Source organism: Chironomus tepperi, unplaced genomic scaffold (genome assembly GCF_022539635.2).
Source record: "Chironomus tepperi strain 1889 unplaced genomic scaffold, CSIRO-AGI_Ctep_v1 contig_353, whole genome shotgun sequence".
Taxonomy (NCBI): domain Eukaryota; kingdom Metazoa; phylum Arthropoda; class Insecta; order Diptera; family Chironomidae; genus Chironomus; species Chironomus tepperi.
In genome coordinates, this window is record NW_027226475.1 from 75402 (window position 1) to 101190 (window position 25789).

The window sequence follows — 25789 nt, forward strand, 5'->3', positions numbered from 1 at the left end:
TAGATTTTCTTGAATTAATGAGACGAAAGAAATAAAAAATCATAAAATATCATTAAAGTCAACTCTGACTACCTTTTTAAGCAATTAATTAAGCATGTAACTAGAGACTCGTTGCCTGATTTGATTATAAAGCCTTCCATTTACAAAATATATTTTTTGTAGCTAAATTTAACATTTCATTGTTAAAAAACCTTCGTCGTCCTAGTGACGGAATCACTCCACAGCCTTTTTTTTTACGTGTAAATAAAGTTGTACACGTTTTAGCATTTTTTCGTTGTTTGAGGCAAGAAACACAAAAAGTTCAGTGAAACTCTAGAAAAACATTTTTTTTTTCGTGTGCTGCGTTATTCAAGAATTCTTGGAAGTTTGGCTTTTTTTTTAACATTTTTTCATTGTTTCAATGTTTTTTAGTATTTAATTTCTATGGAAATTTGTTGTTGTTATGAAAGTTAATTTTTGGAATTTCAAAAATTATTGCTTTTTTTCGAAAATTCTTTTGATAAATTTTTGATCTATAAAAGAATTTTTTGAGTTGGATTTAAGTTAATTCAAAGAATTTTATTTCTGAATTAAGAGAATTTTGAACTTTTCGAAGAATTTTTGAACGTAAATTTTGAGAAATTTAAAGTTTTTGGAAAATAAAGTGTTTTTAGAGTGAAATGGATTTGGATTTGGATTTTGGAATGAAGGTATTAAAATCTCGGAATCCATGAATTTGTTGGTTATTTCTTACTCAAAAGTGGCTAATCTATGCAAAATTCTCAGATTTGATTAGAAAAAGTTCAATAAAATTCAATATTTGAGCAAATTTTTGAGATTTCAGAGTTAAAGTGACACAAACTACCTCGAATTTCGTATTTATAGTCTGATTCTGAAATCATTAAACCCAAAATAATCCTCAATCTTTAAATTTTGCATCATTTTCATTTTCTAACCAACAAAATCCAAAATCTTTTCCAAAATTCAATTTAAATCAACTCAAAATTTTGCCAACAAAGCAAATCCTTAAAAGCATTTATCGTAAATTTTCGTAAAATCTGTTTTAAAATTTTCTTCACGCGCATCTGAAAAATATTCTCAAAGGTCGTAAATCGATTTTTTTTTCATCACCATTGAACTTGATACGTCTCAGTCGTCAACGTTACTCTTTTATACATTTCTCTCAATATTTTATTAAGAACATATTTTTACTTTAAATTGTTTGGTGAGTTTTGTGACAAAATTTGATGAAATGTTAAGGATTTATGTTTTTTGGTTGTTATATTTTGACATTTGAGCATCTGTTTGGCATGAATTTAAGATTTTTTAATGTTTAATCCAAAAATTAAGACTTTAAAGAAGAAAATGCTGAAAATTCAACTTCAGATCGACGTTACTATGGTTCAGACTTGATTTAATAAAATCTGGAAGTAAACCAACTTCAAGTCGGCTTAAAGTCGGATTTTCGACATTTTCTACATCATATATCTCCCGGTTAATAGCTAAAAAACATCTTAATCTAAGCCATAAACAAAACCGCCTCAAAACCATCAAACAAAATTCACAAAACAATTTAAATCATTAAAATTCAAAACCCATTTGAATAATTCCAAAATTTCAACTTTCAACCCAAAAAAAGGTTTCCATTCCTTGGAAAATTTCCCACATCATAAAAAAAATCTAGAATAGTCACAGAAGTAATATCACTAAATCTATTCCCATAGAAATCAACATAACATTCACATATAAACATTTTCTCTTCTTTTTTCCTTCTGTTTATCATCCTTACCTTTATGATAATTCATAAACTCTTTTTCACAGCATGGACGTTCATAGTATGCATTCCAAATGGTCTCATACACGCCGAGCACTTGACGACTTAAAAGCAAATGAATGATTATCACGCTCGCAATCATTAAGTAAACTATATTTCTGTACATTTTTATATATTATTTATATTTATATTATAGTTGTAATAATATTGACTTTAATCTCCTCTTTTTTTTTACTGCCCTAACTATTTAGGCTATCTGTTGAGAGATGCAGTATTATTTTCTGTATATGTTACACTAGTTCACTAGTTATTCAGCTCGTAGTTATTATTTATTCATCACATCAAACAAATGACAGTCTTTTATACTATTCTACATTGACTATTTTCTAAGTCATGAATAGACATTCTCGCATAGACATTGAAAAATAATAATTTTTTTCTTTATCATCATCTTCTTCGTACGATGCTTGCTGTTGCTGTTGCTTTATCTCTCATCCAAATATCACAACAATAATAAGGAAAAGAATAATATTGCTGAATGTGAGCACATTTTTGTTCGATCATAAAGCAACGACAAGGAATGGCAATTGAGTGAACATTTGTTGTTCATTGTTAGCAAAAAAAATTCAGCCGTGTGTTGCGTTAAAGCTTTAAGATGATGTCGATTTGAAGTAATAGAAAATTATATTGATTTTCCATAAATGGCATCTGGTTGGATATTGCAATCTCTTCTTTTTTTAAACCTTTCACAAATTTCACATTTTTTTCACTCTTTTTTTTTGTGTGTTAAGGTCACAAAATATTAAATTGAAATCCCAAAGAAACCAATTTTCACTTTGCCTTAGTGCCACTTTTTTCACATTTTTTTGGATTCAAATTTATATTTTTCAATTATTTTTTTTATTCAGCTGTTTTTGCATATTTACACTCAATTTATTTTCATGTTTCACTAATTTTATATTTTATTATTGATGTACGTCGTATTGACTTGAGGATGATTTCGAGTCTTTTGATGAGCTTTGTGATTTTCTTGAATGGTTTCATGGATTTTTTTTTATGTGGGGAATTTTGGAGCGAGGTGTTGGAAAAGGGTAATTTTGGGGTTAAAGGAGTTTTTGGATAAATTTTTTGTATTGAGGAGGTTTAGCGACCGGGAACTTTTGGTGCTGTGGAATTGAGTAGATGGTAAAAATGGTCAAGAAGTCAATTTTTAGCTATTATGTGAAATGCTTGCCATATTTTTAAATGAATTCTAATTTTTCAACGTGATTACAGCTTGGTCGTTAGCAATTATTCAGAATTCAATTCTAAGTCGTTGTCAACCATTCATAAATATTGTTTTTAAAAGAAATATTGATTGTTTACTTCAGTTCAATCTACATTTTAGTCCACTTTTACAATTTTATTAGGAATTTGCAGTAAAATTTATGATTTTCCTAGATTTTGTGTCTTAAACTCATGCCGCAGACAATTTACTTTGCAGATAATTCTATGCGAATTTACTGTGAATTTCAGTCTAATTTTTAAATTCTTTAGAAAATCGATCTTGCTATTTTTAGTTAGATTTGCATGTTTTGTGATTGAATTCTATAAACACTAAGGTCATTTCCTAAAAAACCTTTAATTTTTGATCGCTATTTCCAGCAGTTTGCTTAACATTTCGCAGTTCAATCTTAAATATTCAACTTTTCTTCACAAATTTTAGATATTCTTTAAATTCTTCAAATTTCACTTTGTTTATTCATAAAAATTCAATTTTTTTCACAATTTCTCTTTTATCAATTTTAAATCAATCCAATTTCATACTTAAGTCTGCTCCCACATTCCCAACAAACTCCGGTGTATTCACAATAAAATCCCAAAAAAGTTTCTTCAATATAAAAATAAATTTTCATATAAAAAAAGTCCTTCAATCACACCGAGAAAAAACACACAGAATTGGAAGGAAAAAAAGACTTAAAAAATATTTTCCTTTTTTGGATAACAAAATATTATTATTTTATTAACGACGACGAGATTTTTATGAAATTTGCGTCTATTCGCGTTGATGTTTAGATGGAAACTGAAGGTAAACTGTTTTTTGTTCGACTGGAAATATTTCAGACATAATATACGTTTGCGCACAAACGCGACGATCTAGTACGAAAAAATAAAGAGTGTAGAAAATATACAAAAACAAGCAAGCAAGGCAACATAGAGGGACGGATTGAAGAAGGAAGAAGTGGAATAAAAAATGTAAGTAAATATCGTGTGGCATAAGGACATTCGTTTTGTTGTTTACGCGATGAAAACTGTATGTAAATGAATGAAATGAGTGAATGATGATGGTTATATGTAAACTATGTCTGGCTGTGCAACCCTGTCTATGTATATGTATTCCCTACATCGATGCAATAGTTAAGAACAAATTGATTTGAAAATAATTTTTTTTAATGCATTAATGCCATTTTATGATGATGATCATCATCTTTTTTGTTAGTGAGTGTAAAGTGCACGGCAAAGAAATTCTTTAAGAGAAATTAATGGAATGGAAAATTTATCGTCGATGTGAAAAAACTTTTTTTTTTCCTTTTCCTCGCACAAATATTTGATTTTGAAAATGAATTTTGCCTTGCGTTTGAATTCATTTTCGAATTCTTTTCCACGTCTTTTGAGCCGAAATAAGAGAAGCACTGCAACAAAACTTTTTATGTGAATGAAGGAGAAGAAAAGAGAAATTGAATTGGAAAAAAATATCGCAAAAAAAGAGAAGAAAATTGAACAAATATTGATTGAGTTTCTTAAAAAGCATTTTATATATATTTTTTTTTTCTTCCTTTCAGTTCTCCTTATCCTTATTTAATTTTTTAGCTACGCATTTTATAGGCGCTGAGATTTTTTTTTCCTTCTTCCTTTTACATTTTCCTTTTGAATGTTTGAACATCATGTTGTAGTCATATAATTTTCATCATGCGTGTTATTTGAGACTATGAATTTTAAACTATGTTCAATATGTTGTGTTTTGATGGGTATGCATTACATGACTGACCACTAATGTACCGAACAGAATTTTCGAGAAATTTAGATTAATTCATATGTTTATTGGGTATTTTGAGATAGTTAGAATAGTTTCAAAACCAGATTGTATATCATTGGTGGTGCAGGAATAATAGAGATACAGAAAATAGTCGAGTAGCTTCTGATAGCTCAGTGGCAGGAGCATGCACTCAAAACCATATCAAAGCCACATCAAAGCCCGTTATTCGGAAATTCCGAGTTGCAAAATAGGTGTCTGTGACAGACGAAAACAGTACAAATTCTTGATAATTTGTGGGGATTTTTAAGAAAAACCATATAACGGACGGTTTTTGCCTGTCACAGACACCTGTTTTGCAACTCTGATCGGAATTATACTTTTTTTTATATCAACCAGATTTTTTTTTAGTAAGCATGAATGTACCATTCCATGAGATCGTTTCAGTCTTAGAAAAATTCAGAATTCAGAATCAGCAACAGAGTCAGATGGAAAGCATTTTATAGTAACTTAAGTAAACAGATCTAAAAGATACAGCTCCGCTCTATATTCGAGTGATAGCTAACTTACTTACTTACTTACTTACTTACTGGAACTGTGCTCCGACTTGGCCCTAGGTTTTTTTTTATTATTATTAATTGATTTTCTATTTATTCATCTATTATTTTCAAAGGAAAAAGCCCTTTAAAATGGTACTTAATTCAGGTTATTACAAAAGGTTTTCCATCCAACTCTATTGCTGACCACATCACAAAGCTTGTACAAATTAGAAAGAGACTGATAGCCAACAATTATGGACTCGTCAAACTACCGCACCCAAACCTAGTTCTGCTGTTTATAATAGGATCATCCGGACCACTCCTTTGACGAATTTACTGTCTGTAGCCTAGTAAATGAGACTTTGAACCTAGTTTCTGAATCGATGTGCATTGATTGAGTTTTGAAGAACAAAATTATTACGCAACAGAATTACAGGCGAATTTTTTTAAACCTATCTATCAAAAATCCCATCAAAAACTTGCACAGGTATCCAAAAATAATCAATTCTTTCCACAAAATTTAACCCAACCCATTACCTAGTAAATTACTTCTATACATTTGATTTTTATATAAATTTTTTTATTCATCTTCTTTCAAATAAATTTAACTTTTTATTTTATCTCGAATAGAGCTCGACTGACTGATGCCAATGGTCATACATACCATGTGAGGCAAGATAATGTAGACTTGAAAGTTCAATGAAGTGAAAATTTTGCATACTCAAATATTCTTCTTTGCCTTGCTGTTACTCTTTTTTTTTTTGTTGTAATAAATCATTCGACCATACAGGATACTTTTATTATTTTGTGAGAATATCCTCCCATCCCCTACCCCACAATTCACTGTATTTATTGTTAAAATGTATCTTTCTTTCCTTCCTGAAAAATCCTTTTGTCTTGTTGAAAAAAAAACTCATGTATTTAAAAAATTCATGCACGGCTTCCAGTTTATGCATAATTAATAATATGATGATGTAAATGAACGAACGGTCAGCGAGTATTATGCACATTATGAAGAGTTTTTTATGTCAACAAATTTCTACATCCATTCAGTCGACAAGTTTTTTACTTTACTCCAAAGAGCTTACAATCAGCACAAAAGATTTTTTATATTTTACTATATTAAAAATTGTGTGTATACGACGTGCATGAAAGATTTTTTTTTTCATCTCTTCCTTTTTTCCCTTTCAAAAAATAAAAAAAAAAGTATCAATAGCAAAGAAATAATAATGAGACTAATAATGTTAAACAAAAGAGTGGACATTGTATGCCTTTGAATGATGTTTCCATCCATTTCTCGTTCCTTACTTTCAGTCTCTAGAGTATCAAGTCATTTAAAATATTAAAAACATTACACGGTGCAACAGAACATGAACGAGAGTATGAAAAAAAAATTGTGAAAAGGGAACGATTATGATGGAAGAAAATGTTGTGTGATGGCTGTGAGGGATTTTGAACTTCTGTGCTGTGTGGTGGATGTGATGTTTTGTTTGTACGTATTGATTATGGATCAGATGGTCAGATGGATAAGTTGTGGAATGTAACGGATGAAAAGATAGCTCATATGTGTCTATAATAGATGACAAAGCCTTCATTGACTGTTACTGATGTCACAAAGCTTGAGAGTTTGTGACTTTGCATCTTTCTTCAGGCAAAATGCTTGCTGCTTGGTTCTAGACATTATGCAAATGTCAGCCAAACGCTGATATACTTTATACTGTTCGTATCGTAACCTGACGGCTCTAACAAGACATATTGACACTACAGGTTGTTTGGATGCAATCCACAAAATCAAAATCTCGAGGTAGACCCAAGAGCTCATAGGATAACCGTCTGAGCAACGATGCAAAAGTGCAAGATTTCAGAAAATGGCAGAAGTTATCTAAATACAGATCCAGATTTCGACGAACTACAAATGCGGCGATGGACCATCATGTACCTTCACTAAGAAAGTAAGTATGTATGGGTGAGGTAGGGTTCACTCTCCCCCTCGTCCCTGATATAATAACTGACTAATCTCCTGCATTTCCATATCACTCGATACTAAGTGTTCCCGACGCAGAGATAGAGGCCGAGACCGAGACTGAGACTACCTGTGATGACAAGAATTGGTCGAGACATCAAGAAGCATTACTCTATACCCCGAATTCCACCCTTCTCTACCACTCATCACACCGCTTGGAAGTCACAAAAAAAAGAATATTTTCATGTCCATAGACTTATTGCAATAAAATAGCAGCAACGAGAAAAAGGAATCAAAAAAGGATGGATAGAAAATAACTTCAGCACAAGCTCAATGCATTAATAAAGTAATTTACTTTGATATATTTTTTGCATTGTGCAGAAGTTTCTCAGCATTTCATTCATCTCTCTTTATTACTCTTTTTTCAGCATGTAAACATTGACCATGAACAACTTTACAAATTTTTTTTTCATATTCTTAAATACACAAAAAAATTGTAATAATGGTAAGAATAGTAAAAAAGGACGTTAGAGAGGTATTTTCATGCTGCACAATTTTTGTAAAAAAAATCCTTTATGAATGTGAATAAGAATTTAAATGCACATAGACGTCTGCAATCGAAATGTACATACTTCAAACAAATTTTTTTTATTTCTTTCTATTTCAATGCCATTTAAGGATATTTGAATTGGAATGAATGAGAAAGATTTTTTCTTTTTTTGAGGAATTAAAATTGGTTGGTTATTTTGTGGCTTGGGAATTACATTGATTGAAGAATTTTTTATTTGTAAGTTGGCAAAGGGCTTAATTTTTGTTGCTTTGTGCGAACTTTAAGTTGATTTTAAAGTTTGCTCAACTCAAATGTACAAGATGAGCATGCTTGTTAGCGTTGCTCGTGGCTTTCTCTGTTCTTAAGAGCACACTAGAGAGTCATTTGACTGCTAGCGTTGATTAATCGGTCAATTTAAGGAAAATCAGACTTTAGGCCGACATGTCCATCCTATTGTCACGCTGACCTGTTGCCAGATTCTGAATCGATTAACCGACTGATTAATTGGATGAATTTTATAGCAAAATCCGAAAAAATAACCGAATTCAGTTGAAATTCAGCTTGATTCTTGTTTAACGTCCATTCGGATAGATTATATTCAAACAAAAATAAAAAGATAGCCCAAACCTTGCTTAAACAGAAGTAAACTACGAATAGTTTCATGCTACATATGTTTAAAAGTCGATTAAGCAAACGAATGGCACGCAGTTTTCAAACATGAGTGGTCAACTTTGTCAGCGGACAAAGAATTCATAAAAGGAAGCTGTTAATAGTTTCAAGCAGCATCTGAAGAAAACCATTTGGCCACAATTGATCTGTACAGACAGCAAAATAACTAAGTAGTAAACGTTGCAATACGTTCACTTAAGAAACATCAAAAGACAATTTTTTCAAACATTTCAAAGTAATTTTCCATCAAGTTCTAAATTACATCGTCTATTAAACACGACAAGCTTACAGTAATCTTCCAAATCAGTTAATAAATTGAAATCATTAACAAACCTTAAACAGTAATTGCACTAAATTATTTTGTCATGATAGCTGTTTAAAGGAATTGCATCTCATTAAAAAATCATTCATTTTTTTTCCATCCATTAAATCGTCACTGATGAGAATAAAGACGACATAAGTAAGTGTAAAGAGTACAGTGTAATAATTATAGAACAGCTTACAAAGTAATGAATGGAAAAAAAAGTATCATCGCCTAAAACAATAGAAGACAATTCCAATCACTCACATATAAAATTCATCTTCTCTCATCTTAATGGCATCACACATTGTCAAGTGTATTTTTGACAGTTTATTGCAGTACATGCATTAAGAATTTTTTTTTCATGTGCTGTACTCATTCCTCACAACATCTTAACTCATTTTTTTTTTGTATGCTTCATCATAATATCATCAAGTCTCATATATACATATTTTTTAATCATCTCATTTTTTGCTTATTTTTCATTTGCACACTTTTTTTAAATGCATGAGCAGCTTCGTATGAATAGGCATTATAGTCTTTTATCATTTTTTTTTCTTCTTCTTTATATTTTTTTTATGCTTCTGCTGCTTTTAACACATAATATACTTGACTATGTGTCGCCCCGACTCACTCCTTCAGTCCTCAATTCATTCATCTCATATTATATCTCATCATTGTCGTCATATTTTCACACCATTTTTTGTTTGCATATTCACTTTTTTAGCACGTATTATATGAGTGCTTCCTTTCATTAGTAATTCTTTCTCTCCCTAACTTCTTCTTCTCATATACACTCCAACTGTTTTTTGTCATCGTCGTGGATATAACACACATTTATGGATATGTACATGTGTATAGACTTACTGAGGCTTTTTTTACTTTTTTTTTCTTCAACATACATACATGCTGGATAAAACAACTCGCACTTGATATTTGATATGTGTGCACATGAATGCATGTATGCACTTACATAAATCAAGTAAGAGCATTTAATATTCTTTCTTTTCTTCTTTCGCTATGACTACTCTTCTTCTTTTATGCCTTCATAGCCGCGACACTATATACTAGGAAATTTGTCCATTAAGTTTTGGGTGATATTTTGCAAGTACTGAGTGGTTTGTTATAAATTGTTAACTAGATTGTTGAGTTATGCAGACATGGAGCCTGTTAAAGAGCATATCGGGGTATGATTGAGTGACAAATGTGCCGGGTTTGATTCCAATCCGGTCCCAGGTCGGCGTGACTCTGAATTGGTGCCAAATTTGGGATATATAAGGCATCATGCCAATCTGATGACTTATTTCGGTTTAATTAACCAACTTGTGCTATTGCAGACTTTCATGGCACTAGAAAATGTCACCTGGAAGACCTTTCCATCTCATCATACGATGTCCATGATACGAAATTCAAATCGCCGCTAATGGCTGTTAAATGGAGCTTTAAACAGGTCGGGAAGATACCCAAATAGCAAACATTGGTTAATCGAACCGAATTCCGACACTAGACCAGCTTGACTTTGTTATAACGCCGGATATAAATCGAATCAGTCATCAAGTTAGAGTCATTCTTGCTTGGAGCCGGAGTTCTCGATAGATTAGCTGATTTGTGCTTTTCAAAATACTTTCTTAAGTCGTCTGGTTCTAGCATTAATCTGTCCACTCAGGATTGATAAGTCTAGAGTCTTTTAAGTCTTACCAGAGCTCAATATGGTTGAAATCGAGTCAAGTCGAGTCGAGTCGACTTTCTGGGTCTAATAAATCACATCAATTCCAGCTAATATCCAAAACTAGCTAGTCAATCTAAAATACCCACATTGAAATCTATTCCAGACGACATAACAGACAATCAACAAAAATTACATTCATAAGTAGAATGTGTGTAAGAAAGATGGAAACTGAGCAAGTGAGTGAGATACATCACATTGAATTGTTAACAATGAGGACTAAGCGAATTGAAGTGTCTCTCTCTTTCTGTTGTTTGAAGGATTTCCATTCTTTTACTCCGCTTTTTTTTTTTTTTTTGTTTCATTCACTCACTTCACATTTGCGAACTTACTTAATAATTACAGTGGTTTTTTATGGCATCATAAAATTATTTTTTTTCCTCTTCTCGCTTGCTTCTTCTTGCTTTTTTTTACTTTTTTTTATATATTCTATGCATTTTTACATTCAATGATAATTATTTTCACACTTCACACTTATGTGATGCAATACATGATGCGATTCTTGATATTTATTTTACATATTTGCTATTTTTATGTTATGATGCGAAGTTTTGTCATTATGAATTGTTGTCTGGTGTTGTGAATATTATCATATCACGGCGTGAGACAGGAAAAATAAAAGAAAGTAAAATCTGCGTATTGAGGAAAAAACTCTTCATTGTTCTAATACTAATGCCAGACTAATGCTTGCCTTGAAATGTTACTTTTCTTGTGTGTAAACTGTCTGGGTTTTTTTATGGAAAATGTACGTCAATTTAAATATTACGGATTGATGCTTCTTGTAATTTTGAATTATTAGCCCCAGGAACAGATCATAAGTAAATGAGAATCTATATGGTTTCCATTCAAAATCAACGCCTCGGTTTAAAAGAATCCAACAGTCGATCCGACTTTTTAGATAGCAAGAGATCGCACTGTAGGGCAAAGACCTCATGGAAAGAAGTTGTCGATAGAGATAATGTTACACTTGGAATTGGTAATTGACAAGCAATAGCCAGCAATAGAGCCAGCTTCAGGCGCCGACTGAGGGAGGCCGTGGATCACAATTGATCTGTACGGCCAGAGAAGTAATTAAGTAAGTATGTAGCATGAAATCTCGTATCATCCGAATAGGTGACAAGCTAAAACACTATTTAACAATTGCTTTAGCTGGCAAAATACCAAATAAATTTGAGTTTGTCCAAATCTGAAGGCTTGCAGACGAAATCATGCTGCAGACAAAAACAGCAGGCCTGCAGCCTTGTACGAACAATCGATGGAACTACAGGTTTACGCATCTAAAATGTAGGCAATCCAGGACTTAGATTGTTAGCCGAATCCTAAATTCTTTTAAATATTTCACGATATACTGATCAGGTTGCGTTCGGAAATTCGGAGCGTTCGGTGGTCGGTGGTCGGGAGAAGGTTTTCATTATTATTAGGGAATTCTTCTACTTACTAAATGTGTCTGTGCGAAAAATTGTTGTGATATTTAGTAAAAAATAATATTTCATCCCCATATCACAACCTTATCATTGCATTTACATATTTCAATTCCTGTTCATTGACCATAAATTGTAACCACATTATAGAATATAATTTAATAAAATTTCAATTTATAATTTCTATAATTTACATTTTCATCATCGACAAATCCTTGAAAATTGAAGTAACAGACTGAATGCGTTGGTGGTTATAATGTTCACGGTGTTAAAAAACAATACACAGCATAATAAAAAAAATTGCAAAAGAATGAAAGAAAAATGAAGAAAAATATGAAATAGAATAGTAGAAGAGCAGACAGGAAAAGTGAGGAAAAAGAGGGAAAATAATTTTCAGTAATTACTTTACACGAGTCATGAAATTACATACTTTTTTGCACATATAAAGAAATAGTAAATAAGTTATATAAAATTAGGAGTTGAGAGTTGTGCTTATGTTGCGCATTTTATGGTGTTTAAGGCAAAATGTTCAAGATTTTTTTGGATTTTCGAGCCCTGAAAACTGCTATAGCTCATAAATCACTTAGTTTTGATGCTGAATATTGAGGAAAATGAGGAACTGAAGCAAAAATCCATTCTGAAGATCAAATTGATTTAAATTTCCTATTTCTACGACTAATACAGGAACTCACTATCCATACAGGACCCCACTATCCATACAGGACCCCACTATCCATACAGGACCCCATAACTCTTACTTGATACCACTTCGACATGATGCCGAATTGTGGACCAATTACCCAACTTGTGCTGCTCGGTTTAGCTCTTATTACTACATAACACTGTTAATCCTGGAGTAGATAATCATCTCCATAACAAAGGTTTCGTTATAATAAATTCCATCAAACTATACAACACTTAACAAGTTGTTGAAAGAGAAAAAATCATGATAATGTATCACAATCTAGTCGAGGAAAGTATTCATTTCCATACATGCATGAAGAAAATGATGATATTAACGCGTAATTAAAAAAAAACGACAATGAGGGATATTTTAACCATGAAGATGAGTAAAGACTCGACGCTCATTAATGACACAATATTATGGGGTGTCAATTTATTGAAATAAAAAAGGAAAATGTATTTTTTCCCTCATTTAATGAGCATTACATTAAGGCACATCTGAAAAATGCTTCGATGAGTAAGACTAATAATGTAAAAGTTAAGGTGAGCATCAACCATACGCATACATACGCAGAGATGTTCTTGTAAAAAAGACAATATTGAATGAATATGAACATGATAAAGCACTTTCGTCGTGTCAAGTAAAAAGGAGCGATGATAAATTTTTTATGATGTTAAAATACATGCACGAACAGTGATGGAGCAAGGGGATGTGGCTAATGATCGAAGCTGAATCATTCTCTTTAAGACATCCAAAAGAACAGCTCAAATCCCCTCGTTACGCCACTATACACGCAACATCATCTTATAAAATAAACAAGCTTCATGTTTAGAAAGTAATAAAGGCAGACAAATTTAGAGGAATATAAAGTACTTAAATTGATGTAACAAGATCACAGCTGTCAACGGCACAGCATCAACAGAGGAGAAAATGAGACATGAGTCTACAGGTTCTCATTCAAAAAAAAAAAGAATCTCAATGCATGTATTCGATTTGATTACATTTGAGCCTTTCCTCTTTTCGTCGACTACGATTAGCAACATATTCCTCTTCATTCTGTTCTATTAGATGTGTTTGCCATTCTGTCAGTCACAAGTAACAGCAGAAAAAAAATTGTATACATATCCTTTTTTATCTACAATGACAATGAATGAGTGGATAGGCGGAAGTGGAAAGAAGAAGACGAAGAAATAGACACAAAAAATAAAATATATTTAAGTTTAGTGTGAGGGAAAATGGAGGAAAAGCTTTTCCTTGTTTCATCATCATCCTTCTTCATGTAATGTGTTTAACATGTTCAAATGTAATTTCCATAGAGACATATGACTCTGTGATACAAGCGTATATTTAATATGCAATATTGTATTTGAATTTAAACGCACAATATCATCGAAAATTGAATATACTTCTTCTTCTATGTTTAAACTAATCAAATTGGAATGGATGATGTAAGCTTATGCTCTGTTGATTTTTGTTGCTTTGCCAAAAATATTGTTTTTCGATTTTTTTAAAGTGGAATCATGAGCTTTAATGGGTTTGGAAGTGTTTACAATACAGCATTCAAAATTCCGTTTTTTCAATGTATATTTTCATTTTGAATAGGCATGGCCTCACTTAGATATCAATTAACAAACGCATAGCATGTTGATATGACCTAACTCTGATTTGAACCAAACTTACACAGAACTTCGGTCAATCTATATGCTATAAAGAGAATTGTTATACTCTCTATGCTCCAAGTGAATTAATACAGATTTCTATAGATCCCCGCGAAGCACATGATGTAGAAATTGGGAGAAATTCAGTCCAGGCTAGCATGACTCCGACCTGAGACAGGACGTAGTCAGAATTGCTTGAATTGCAACAATTTTGAGAGATTTTTTGAATTATTTTATGGAAAACTCTATCAAATTGAAGAGAACCCACTACGACTCTCTTCCCCCTGTATATGCTCCTAACTGAGGTTTTATTCGATGAAATTCAGCTTCAGTGGAATGTGGTCGGTTTTTTGGCCATTTCCACATTGTTTGCCTTCCGAGTTTATAGAAACCAATTGATCTGATATCTAAGAAACAAAATTTTTGAATTTTATTCCTAAAATTGTCCTAAAATCCTTAATATCCCGAAGTGGCAGAAGGTTTTGAAGGATAGATCTGATTTCAGACATTTCCTACGCGCGGGAATGGGCCCTCGTGCCCCCCAACCAAGGAAGTAAAGAAGTATTTAAGTAGTCCTAAAATTGAACATGCAAGTTCAATAATCAACATTTTATCATTCTCAATCAAAAATCAAGATGACAACTCTAAAGGTGAAATGTAAAAAAATCAAAAATTGACCCAAAAAAATCAAATCAATATTGATTGTTTAATTACATTTAAATAACATTCACATAAAAAATAACGCAAAAACCTCTTCAAATAAGCTTTTTGTTATCATTGTAAATCGATAGAATCTCTACGTAAATTGGACTATTCAAGTCTATAAAAACATTTCAATATTATTTCATCGTCATCACTTAAATATGCACATTTTACCTCATGCATAACTGCATCAATGAATGCACTTTACATGTTATAACAATATTAATCCTCACATATGCGAAAATATTGTGTTGTAAATTCGATCTATTAAGAAGATTAAATTGACTCACCTGGTGAAAGCTCCTCAATAATTTGAGCACTTCCATTATGCATTAATAGTAAAAATAGTTTTAATATGAAAAGTGTCAACATCATTCAATCGAATATAATCCTGTAAAGAGAAAAGAGAAAAAAAAAGTATTATAAATGTGGAACAAATTTGTAGTGCTGCATTTGCAAGTTGATAACATTGTAAAATAAGTTTGAGAGTAATTTTGGTGGAGAATTTAGGCGCATTTTAATGAATTTTGTATTTTGTTGACCTTACTTCACACTAATCAGTAGAACTTAATTCCTAAATCAGAAAACAGTCATGTATCATTGACTTTGCATCAAATGGAGAAGGTTCCATCACGTGCAGCATTTAAAAGGCTTTCATATGGCATGAAACATCCAAATGGCAACTTTATGGCATCAATATTGAGGTAACTTTCATTTTGAGAGCTTTAGCAGAGCCTTCTTCATTTGTATCGCTCCGGAAGGTAGAAAGAAGCCCATAAAACAACATTCGAGCCACCAAACAAGCACGTCAACCCAAAATGTCCATATTCTTCAAAAATAAGACACAAAAAACAAGAATTGGCATTAAAAAAGTCCCTTTAGCAAAAACCACAAGTAGTAAATGTGAGAGTGAATAAACTCCTAAGGCTGTTAAGAATGTAAGTTGAATTTTTAAAAAGATATTTGCATACATAAGTGTTTTACTCATGAAAGCCTATGAATGTGTTTGTGTTTGACTATTGTGTGAACTATTAATGCATCTACTTATGATATATGATGTTTTTAGTTGGATTTAATGCGACATAAATATACATTCGGAATCAAATAGCTGATGAATAGTGAATGAAATGTGTTTTCAAGTTGTAAAAAATTGTTGTAAAATTTTACAGCAGTCCATATTTTATGTATGTGAGTATTATTTGCACTTATAAAGCAGTATAAATACAATATGGTTTGAATGATGGGTGACCTTTAGTTTGATTTTAGCCTGGATATATGGATTGAGTCATACAGTTGAATATTAAGGGTGGCTATTTGATTGGTTTTTCAAATTTGTTGCTTAATCTCAAATTAAATGAAAATTACGAGCCTAAATTTATTTTTATTTTTCAATTTTTTAATTTTTCTTCAGTTCTCTTTCTGATTTATCATTAAATTTGTTAAAAATTTCTTAGATGGTCGCTCGAAAAAAATTAAGGATTAAAATCAGAACTCGAAGTCGACTCGGAATTCGTATGAAAAAGTCGACCCGATTCAACTCGACTTCATTCGTATGCCTAGAACCAAGAGACAATCTTTTGGCGACAACAATCAAATTCGACGGTTGTCTCATGGTTTCACGTACACATACTGCCGCTTTGCCATCGTTGTTGCATCATTTCAACAAATTGGAATCAACCAAAGCCAATCGGAAGCAACCAAAGCTATTTGGAAGAAGTTCATTTGAAATTCCACCCAAATGGTCACCCTAGATATAAAGCTACAAATGCTGCCCTACAAAAGCATAAACAATTCTCATGGATTTTTTTTCCGATTTTCTATTGCTGATCAATCGTCAATTGATCATTGTGTTTTCAAAATTGGGCCAACGCACATCAATAGCTGGATAAATTCCGATTTTTTTTTTCATTGCTAACCGAAATAAATTGAAATGTTTGGGAGTTTATTCTGTTGGTAATTCGATATGAAATCAAGTTAACTCGACTTGGCACCAGAGCTCAAAATCAACTCGAAAATTGCATGAAAAAGTCGACTCGACTCAACTCGACTTCATGTAAAATTCAAGTTCTGATTAACACACAATCCAAGTCAACTTCAACATCTATTTTACATTCTGCCATATTTTCCTATAGCTAACTCATACGCGCGATAAGTATGCCAATTGATAATGTCTGAGTGTTTTAACACAATTCACTGCTTACCTTAAATGATGAAAATGTGAGAAATATGAAAATAATTTTTTCCGTTTATGAAGATATGCAGAGTATGTTAATCCTTATGTGTGATGAAATTTTTTATTCATTTAATTTTTCAATTCCTTTTATATTGATATGTACACAATTTCTCATATAAAATGAACCTCTACACTAAATTTTCTATTTTTTTATCCTTTTACACATAAATTCACTTAATTTTATATTTCTTTAAACGAACACGGTGTAGGTATGCTCTATCTATTTTCTATTTCTTCACTACGTGTTATCAAGCTTTCAACGGACGAAAAACAGGGTGAAACTTTTCATATCTCATAATTTTTTTTTATATTTTAATTAATTTAACACAAAAGACGACATTAATTCACAAATATTTCTTCATCAATTCACTTCCAGCGCACTTATCCACACAATCATCAATTATCTTTTTTATTATTTATTAAAGTAACCACTTTAAATAAAAAAAATATCGATAGCGACATAGATTCGTGTCTAAATTAGCTCAAAACTAACTCGAAGTGAATTTTTTTCTCCAGCAAGTGGTGTAGATGACTGCTTTATTTTTATAATTTTATTTCATATCACCCGTATATCCTTTCTATTTTATTATTTAACTACGTCACTGTGTTTGCATGCGCAAAAATATACGAAGCTTCATATAAAAATTTCTGTGCCTTTTCTCAACTACAAATGTAAAATTTTACTTTACTTATTTGTTACTACATTGAAACCGCGTCGGATAGAAGAGGAAAAAAAATATTTCTCTTTTTTTTTGTATGCATCAGGAAAAAAAATGTGTAAGTAGACATACAAAGAATAGGAAAAAAAATATGGAATTAAAGGAAGAAAAGTAACATGAAAAAAAAAGAGTTTGTTGAATTGAAAAGCGAGAATGAAAGCCTATATGGAAGAAAAGAAGTGAAATGAATTCATTGGGGCTGGTGCGGGAGGGGTGAAAAGTATATTTTTTCATCACCACTGGTGTAACTTCTTTTGTTTTTCACTCTTTAGCTTTATTTTAGCAGTATATTTGAAGTTTTGGGTGGTAAACTATTTTTAGTTGGAATTTAATGTGGCGAATTGGATTATTCGCGGTAAAATGGGTTAAAATTGGCCGTCATGGTGCTGTTAGGGCAACTATTACGTCTTACTGTTAGTAGTGCGACTCATCGGTGCCCTATCTAGCTCGACGTGCTTTTCATGTGACAATCTTCAATGCAATGCTTAATTTGGGAAGTGATACACAAAACAGTGCAAATATTGCATGGATGGTACTTAAATTATCATGTAATATTTAAGGACAGGTCTGGTTATTTGCTGATTAATGCTAGACTAACTTAGACAGACCCTAGATACCCTAGTCATTATTTTAGTCATCGTATTGAAACTTTCAGAAGATGAACAAGTTAAAGCAATTCAAAAAGTTGATTATTACGTAGTTTTAGATTCGGATTAAGATCTTAAACAGAACAATGCGACGAACTGCATTTTTGGCCGTAAAAATGAGTCGAACTCAGTCGAATTTTGGAAATTACTTGGCGTACAACAGTAGAGAAGGAGGCAGAACAACAACAAAAGAAGTTAGCAGAAGTAGCCGTTATAGCCCGAAACAGAGACCTGTTCAATCGCTTTATTAACGCTCTACGATTCACAGTGGATCAATAGGAACCAATCATCATCATCAACTTAGCCGACACGATGCCTTCAGAGCAACTTCGCATCTCACCGTTAATACGATAATGCATGGGTGCCCTAGCGAACACGTTGAGTTGTTCGGATGGCATATCACTAGGACATATCCAATAGTGGAGTTTGATGATAACTGTTCCTTTTTTGGAAACCATTCGGAGTTGACTGCGGATATAGAATTGTTAATTCTTGAACTATTTTCAACTCAAATGCGCCTTTCAGTCACTATAAACACAAAACTTTCCCATTTTTCACCTCTATTTTACCTCATAACACAACATTTATATATACATAACATCAATAACAGCATATTATGTTCTTTACGCTCTTCTGTCTCTCCTTTTTACGTCATTTTATCCTTCTCCTTCTTTTTTTTATTTCATTCTATACTGTCTGCTCTTTAACTGCATTCGATCGATCATTGTTAAAGTATATGAAGTGAAAGCTTTTTCCATTTCGTTGAATCATAATGAGTTCAGCAAAGTGGATCTCTCTCCTACACCCTCATTCTGTTATTCCTCCATATCCATCATTTTTCTTTCGTTTTCGTTCTCTCTTTTTTTTCACATTTTTTATGTGTCTTGTTAGTTGAGTATTGCTTTTTAACGCTAGCTCCATCTCTTTATATTCCGCTGTAATTTGTCATTATGAAAATGGTGATTATAATAATGATGATGAATTTTAATCTTAATTTGGTTGTCTCTTTGTTTATCCTTGATGGTGGATGTAGTTGACTTCTGTTCTGGATTTTGTGTTATTTGATGGAAAAATTGGTCTTGAACTTGAAAATTATTGACTTTGTTGGGATTCTGAAAGGAACACAGTGTAAATAAGTCGGAAAATGTGGTCCTAGGCCAACGTAACTCCAGCGTGGGACGAAAATCGGTGAAATTCAGCTTCAATTCAAGAATAGATAGAATAAAGATTAGGGTCCGTCGATCTACAAATAGCTCCAAGTCAAAACGCTGTAATTTCGCCATTCATACGCTGTGTGCCTTTCGGAGAAGCAAATGCCGTATATTTTGTGATCCAATTCATCTTAGATTTATTTTCTATGCTCTTGATCCAATACCTTAATTTAGGGCCTACAATATTCCTTCCATATGACCTAAGAGACAGGGTTAACTCCTGACAGTCACCCAAATTGAGCATACTCATGAGTATATTCAAGTAATTTTGATTTCAATCAATCATGTAATTGAGTATCCTTAATTTTGTGAGCATTCTCATGAACATGTTCCTTGTCTGTTCGGAATGACTAACATATTCACTGATGCTTCAAAAATAACTTGTAACAAATTCCTATACTTCAGTAACCATGCAACCTAATTGACATCGTAACAACTAATTCCACAATCTGTCTTCAATTCTAAAATTCACCTCAAAATGTCAATTACAATGATAATTGAAAATGATGTCGTAAATTGATAATGACAGATGAAAATTGGAAGCCAAAAGGTTTAAAATCGTTGTGATAAAAATAACTGCGAAAGTATGATCAATTTGTTAATTATTGAAGGCATCAATCAATATTGTGAACCTTTTTCAAACCACAACCAAATGACAACTCTATCAAGGCATATACATTCATAGACTTAAGCATATTAGCTTCATATATCTTAAATAAATCTCAATGTAAGACGTCCAAATAGGTGACAAATACAAAAATCCTTCAAAATTCTAAAAAAAACGAAGTAATGAAGCACTTCAGTGGAATGGAATGTGTATGGGCAACTTATAACACCTTTAAATGCAGACAAAATTAATAGTATTTAACTTAATACATATACAACATCGAACTAATGTGAAAAAATGTGTTATATTCACACCGTTTTCACGTGTGAATGTATTGAGTTTGTTCAGGTTGGAAATTCAGCTTTTTGGAGTTTCCATTAAAGCTAAGCATAATATGGCAAGTTCCGGCAAGTCATGTTCTATGACAAAGTTTGTGTGCCTGGAATTTCACATCATAATCAAGAAACAGATTTGAAATTGGTTGAGGCATTGATGAGAAAATCGAAAAATTCGCTTTCTGTAAGCAAGCGAAGCTTGGTCCCTGCTGGAGCTTGGTCACTATATGGGGCAAAATCGTTTTGCTGAGAATTTTATATGAGACAAAACCGTTTTGCTGACAATTTATATGAAGAATTTACGGTCTATCTGCTGGAGCTTGATCCCTCAAATATATGCCAAGCGAACCTTGTCCTACCTGCGAGACTATTCATAATACGATGTGAATATATCCGCATTGAGTGGCTACCCTATCTACACTAGTTCTTATATGTATTCACACATTCAAATGGATATAAATAAAAGGGAATGAATAAGTTTGTGTATGTGAAAGCCACAATTTGAAATGAGTAGAACAGCCACAACAATTCCTTAAGGGATAATTTGAATTAGGATCATTTTTCTTAGCTTTTCTATCCACTCACCAACAAAATTTCAGACTTTTATGTATGTACAGTTAAATAAATATCTCTCCATTCTTAATGTTAAACAATTGTACAGAGATAATTCTTTTCCTTTTTTTTTGTTTTAAGAGATTCTTCTCTGTTTTATCTCGTATTGTTGAGGAAAATGCGAAAAATCTCCTCTTTTATGAAAGTACATCCATCAGTTTGCGGTGTAAATAGATACAACAAAATGAAATAAAGTAGGAGGAATTCCTTTGGGGGATTTTGTCAAAATTTTTTTTGGAGCTGTGCTTTGTCTGATGAACAAAAATCTCATTTAACTTGGATGAGAATACTTTTTTGATTATGTAGTGAATAGGAAAGTCGGTTAATCGATCTAAAATGCGGGATCAGGTTGGGATTAGTCTGACATGGTGTTGGACTTGAACCGATTGCGATTTATTTATGTTTATGCATCCGGGAACAATGATCAAACACTCCAATGTTCACTACTGCACTTTTAGAGTGTCTGATCTTTGTTTGTAAGCCACAAGGTATAGAAACGGTCGAAAATCCAGCTCCGTTATATCGTGACGCTGGTCTTAAGTGTATATTACTGTACTTTATAATTGTCTGACTCTTGTTCGAACGGAATATTGCGGAAAATGACCAAAAATCCAGCTCCAGGGTAGCGTGACTCTGGCCCTAAGTCAGATTCGATGAAATCTTGGTTCAGACCAAAGTCAAGTCGACCTGAGGTTGGATTTTTTACTATTTCTTCACAATGTGCTTTTTGGGATATTTTAAAAAAGAGCTAGAATTTGATTCGGATTTTTTTATGGAACTGAGTCGACTTTTCTATTCAAAATTCAAGTAGACCTCCAGCTCTGGCTTTAAATCAATGAAAAATTGATAATCCCTTCTACAAATCCCCGCAAGGAATCATCATTAATTCCTTAAATTATCAAAAGAATCAAAATAAAATAACTTCCAAGTTTAAACTCCAAAAAGCCTCCTTTACTATGCTTTTTTGGTGTGGTTTCCACATAAATTCAATGTTAATGCTATACGAGTTTTATGCATACATATAAATATTTAACTCATTTATTCATTCCATTCTTACAGTTGCAATGATATTAATTTTAATTTGCAACAATTAATAATTTCTAAACATTGTCTGAATAGCAAAAAGCATAACCAGAATTATGTACAAATTTTACTGCTTTTCTCGACAATTAATTAAATGATAACTCATTATGTAGAGTATTTAAATAGATAGAGGGGTTAAATAATAGACAATAAGCAGACGCAAAATTGTTTTTTTGTGTTTTTTGCTATATAGTTTTTGGATTCCGACATTTGTCCTACACAACTATGGCAGAGATGAGTAAATGACTGAGCAAAAATTAAAGTGAAGAAATTAAATTTAATTTGTTTGTATGATGACTGGCTTGTTGTTTTGTTAATAAACCACAAATTTTACATTTTATCTGGCATAGGAACTAGTTGTTGGACTGTAATTAAGTGAGTTAGGTGTGTCTGGATGTAATTTAGGTGATGGATGAACTGGAAGAAGGAAACATTTAGGACTTTTGCTTAATAAACTCTAAAAAGGTAGGGAAAATTTTTAGATTCCATTTTTGATTATAATCGTGTCTAAAGTGCAACAGGTGCCAGTCTCCTCAATTCTACAGCAATCTTTCATAATTATCAATTTAGAGAAAAATCATTGCAGTACCTGAAAACACACATTTAACTGTATAGCCGATAAGAATAGGACTAATCGGTTAATTGATCAAAAATCCGGTCCTAGATTAAGGTTGAATTTGGAAACATACCAAAGTCACACTTGCCTGGTGCTGGATTTTGAGTTATTTAACCGACTTGTGCTATTCGGGAGAACTCAAAGTCGATTTGAATCGATTCAATTCCGTATAAAATTCAAGTCGACTTCGAGATCTGTTAATATGAACGTACAGATTAATTGTGATCTATTGCCTCACTTATGGGTGATGGTGACGTCTATAACTAGCTCAATTGCTGTCTACCGATTACCAATTCCCAATTCCAAATGCAACACAGTCTCTATTTCCATATAAACCTCTAAATAAATTTTTATTGCCAAAATTCTCCTAAATATCTTCCAAAAAGTCAAATGAACAATCCAGACCCAAGATACACATCTCATTAAACTCTAAATAGCTCATACTACATCTCCTACAAAAGTGCACTTCAAAAGTCTCATTGAATTCAAAGTTCCTTTTTTTAATACATTTCTTATTCAGCATCAATCATCCAAAAAAAAGAGAAAAAAGTTTCTTAATGCGACTATAAAAATAAGAATCAAAAAAACTTAACAACAATACTACAATACAGTACGTGAAACGAGTATCGCATCTGTCTGTACATAAATAAAAGAGGAACATAACAAAATGTGCTGAGATTGCTTGTCGTATTGCTCAATAAGTAAAATCATTATCCACCAATTGAATAAATGTAATTTAATTTAATTTTGAGTAAATTTTTTGTTATTTTTTTTCCCGTCGCTTCCCGCAACATAATATAAATATATATATTCTCTCCCCGCTCATCATCGTGTCCCACTTTATCAGTACGTCATGAAAAAAAAAATTTATTCCTCAATTTCAATTTCAGAGATATACAGATAGTAGTCAAACTATCGTAGTCGTAAAACGTTCTCAATTCAACTAAAGTGCACACGTTTTAATTTTATTTTATATAAAAAAATGTTTAAAATCTTTGCTATTTTAACTTTCGTGACTAATTGTGCAATTTGCTCATCTCACATCGACTCAATTAACCATTTTCAAAATGAAAATGAAAATTCATTGTACAAAGATTTTTGTGATTTTATCGACATTTTACCAATTGATGATATACGAAATCTGACAAAGCATTTCTATGCAAATGATGAAGAAATGAGAGAATCATACGATTATTTGCGTAGTGATGGCTATAAATTGATTTTGGATCGTTTGTCACAGGTGACAATATTAAAAAAATTCTCGACATTTCTAAATGATACGGGCGTCAACTTAAAAGAATTTGAAAAGAAAATTGAAAGAATTGTGTTAACAAATGAGGAGACAGACTCGATAATTGGTGAGTGTTTTAAACTGTAGACCCCCCTGCCACACTCCTACACAGCACAACCTCTCAACTTTTTCAAAACTTTACCAATTTTCTCATTCTTTTTAATTAGTTAATGAAAATAGAAGCAATCTGGGCGGAATTGATGCTTACTTTAATGAATGTCTTCTTATCATACCACAAGATGAAGTTTTGACGACATTTTTTGCAAAAATGGAGCAAAGTAATGCATTTTCATCATTTCTTGAAAAATTGTCGACGTCTGATTATGCGGATGTAATGACAAATCTACAGGTACGTACAATGAACTCAATTATCGTCTCATCCAAGGGAACGGAACTCTTTGATTGGTATTAAAGTTAAATATAGAAGATCTAAATTTAGTTTACTGACCTGATAAAGGGGACATTATGTAAAATTATGATTGAATTAAATAGTTTATTTACATGAGTGCATGACAAATTAGAGGAAATTGTCGCGTAGAGCATTTGAACGGTTAGTCATGACTAAGCATGTTTTTTGGTGAATTATGGAATCAATTTTAATAGGAGACGATAGAATTATAGCTTTGTTCACTTTTTGACAATCTAATATAGTATTTTAGGGACTTGATCCACTTAAGCCTACACTGAGCCATGCTTAGTGATAGTCTCCGATACTTTAGTGTCCTCAGGGCACTCTGCTGAGTTGACGCAATCAGGTTGCTTGTCAGATTCAAGCCAAAGGTAGAGAATCTCAAGCTAGAGCAAGACAAACGTCGATCAAGCAATCTGCTGTGTTGCAAAACCCTAAATCCCCAACTCTTACGACTTAAACTGCAACAATTCAAAATATTTACCAAAAAATCAAAGAGTTCACACCCCTTTTTTTTCTTCAAAAAAAATTTAATTCCATAGACACACAAATAAAGACAAATTTGTTCTATTTTTAGCAATCTCAAGGACTTCAAATTCTCTATTTTGATCTAAAATCACATGGAATAGACATACTCGAGTGGGGTAAATCTGTCAAGGGCTTTTTTGGCTATTGATAAGCATTGGACGTGCAGTTTTTTCTTCTTCCTTTACTCTCTCTTATATTCTAAGGACTTTTTTTATATATATGTTTAAAAATAAAAGATTGTATATGACATTTGACATAAATTCAACCTGAAAACCATGAAAGAAGTTCCACTTTTACTTCCTTTTCATCAAGAAAAAGTCTTCAATTTCGGATGAGTTTGATGACATGAAAATTGAAAAAAAGAAGGCCAAAGTAAAAAAAAGGGACACGGAAGCTCTTAAGTTGTACAAGCAATCAATATTTACAGAACCTTTTTGATCGAACGGCATTAATACACGCATACATAAACATACATACACTAATTTACAATGATTTTGTAATTTTCAAATCGGAAGTGT

General features: G+C 32.2%; 2 protein-coding genes across 3 annotated transcripts in view; one reads left to right on the forward strand and one right to left on the reverse strand.

The window, feature by feature from the left end:
* LOC139094232 (semaphorin-2A-like) overlaps positions 1-17685 on the reverse strand; it is a 44576-nt gene extending 26891 nt beyond the window's left edge. The window contains exons 1-2 of one of the 2 annotated variants that reach the window (XM_070645210.1): positions 17182-17685; positions 15271-15371 (exon numbers count right to left, since the gene is read on the reverse strand). In XM_070645210.1, coding sequence (XP_070501311.1) covers positions 15271-15355 — 85 coding nt within the window. In that variant the 5' untranslated portion in view covers positions 15356-15371; positions 17182-17685. Of the gene's footprint in view, positions 1-1768; positions 3795-15270; positions 15372-17181 lie in introns of those variants that run through there. The other variant, XM_070645209.1, reaches the window with a different exon arrangement.
* A 6257-nt stretch (positions 17686-23942) lies between these two features.
* On the forward strand, positions 23943-25544 carry LOC139094233 (protein G12). Its single transcript, XM_070645211.1, has 3 exons — positions 23943-24401; positions 24502-24683; positions 25321-25544. The coding sequence occupies exons 1-3, from the start codon at positions 24026-24028 to the stop codon at positions 25417-25419; spliced, it is 657 nt and encodes a 218-aa protein (XP_070501312.1). The 5' UTR covers positions 23943-24025; the 3' UTR covers positions 25420-25544.
* Positions 25545-25789: the final 245 nt, after the last annotated feature.

Excerpts from the sequence above, each read along its gene's own strand:
- LOC139094233 (XM_070645211.1), top strand. The coding sequence starts at position 24,026 with ATGTTTAAAATCTTTGCTATTTTAACTTTCGTGACTAATTGTGCAATT. Across the intron at positions 24,402-24,501 it reads GGAGACAGACTCGATAATTG|TTAATGAAAATAGAAGCAAT; the intron begins GTGAGTGTTTTA and ends CTTTTTAATTAG. Across the intron at positions 24,684-25,320 it reads ATGTAATGACAAATCTACAG|CAATCTCAAGGACTTCAAAT; the intron begins GTACGTACAATG and ends TTCTATTTTTAG.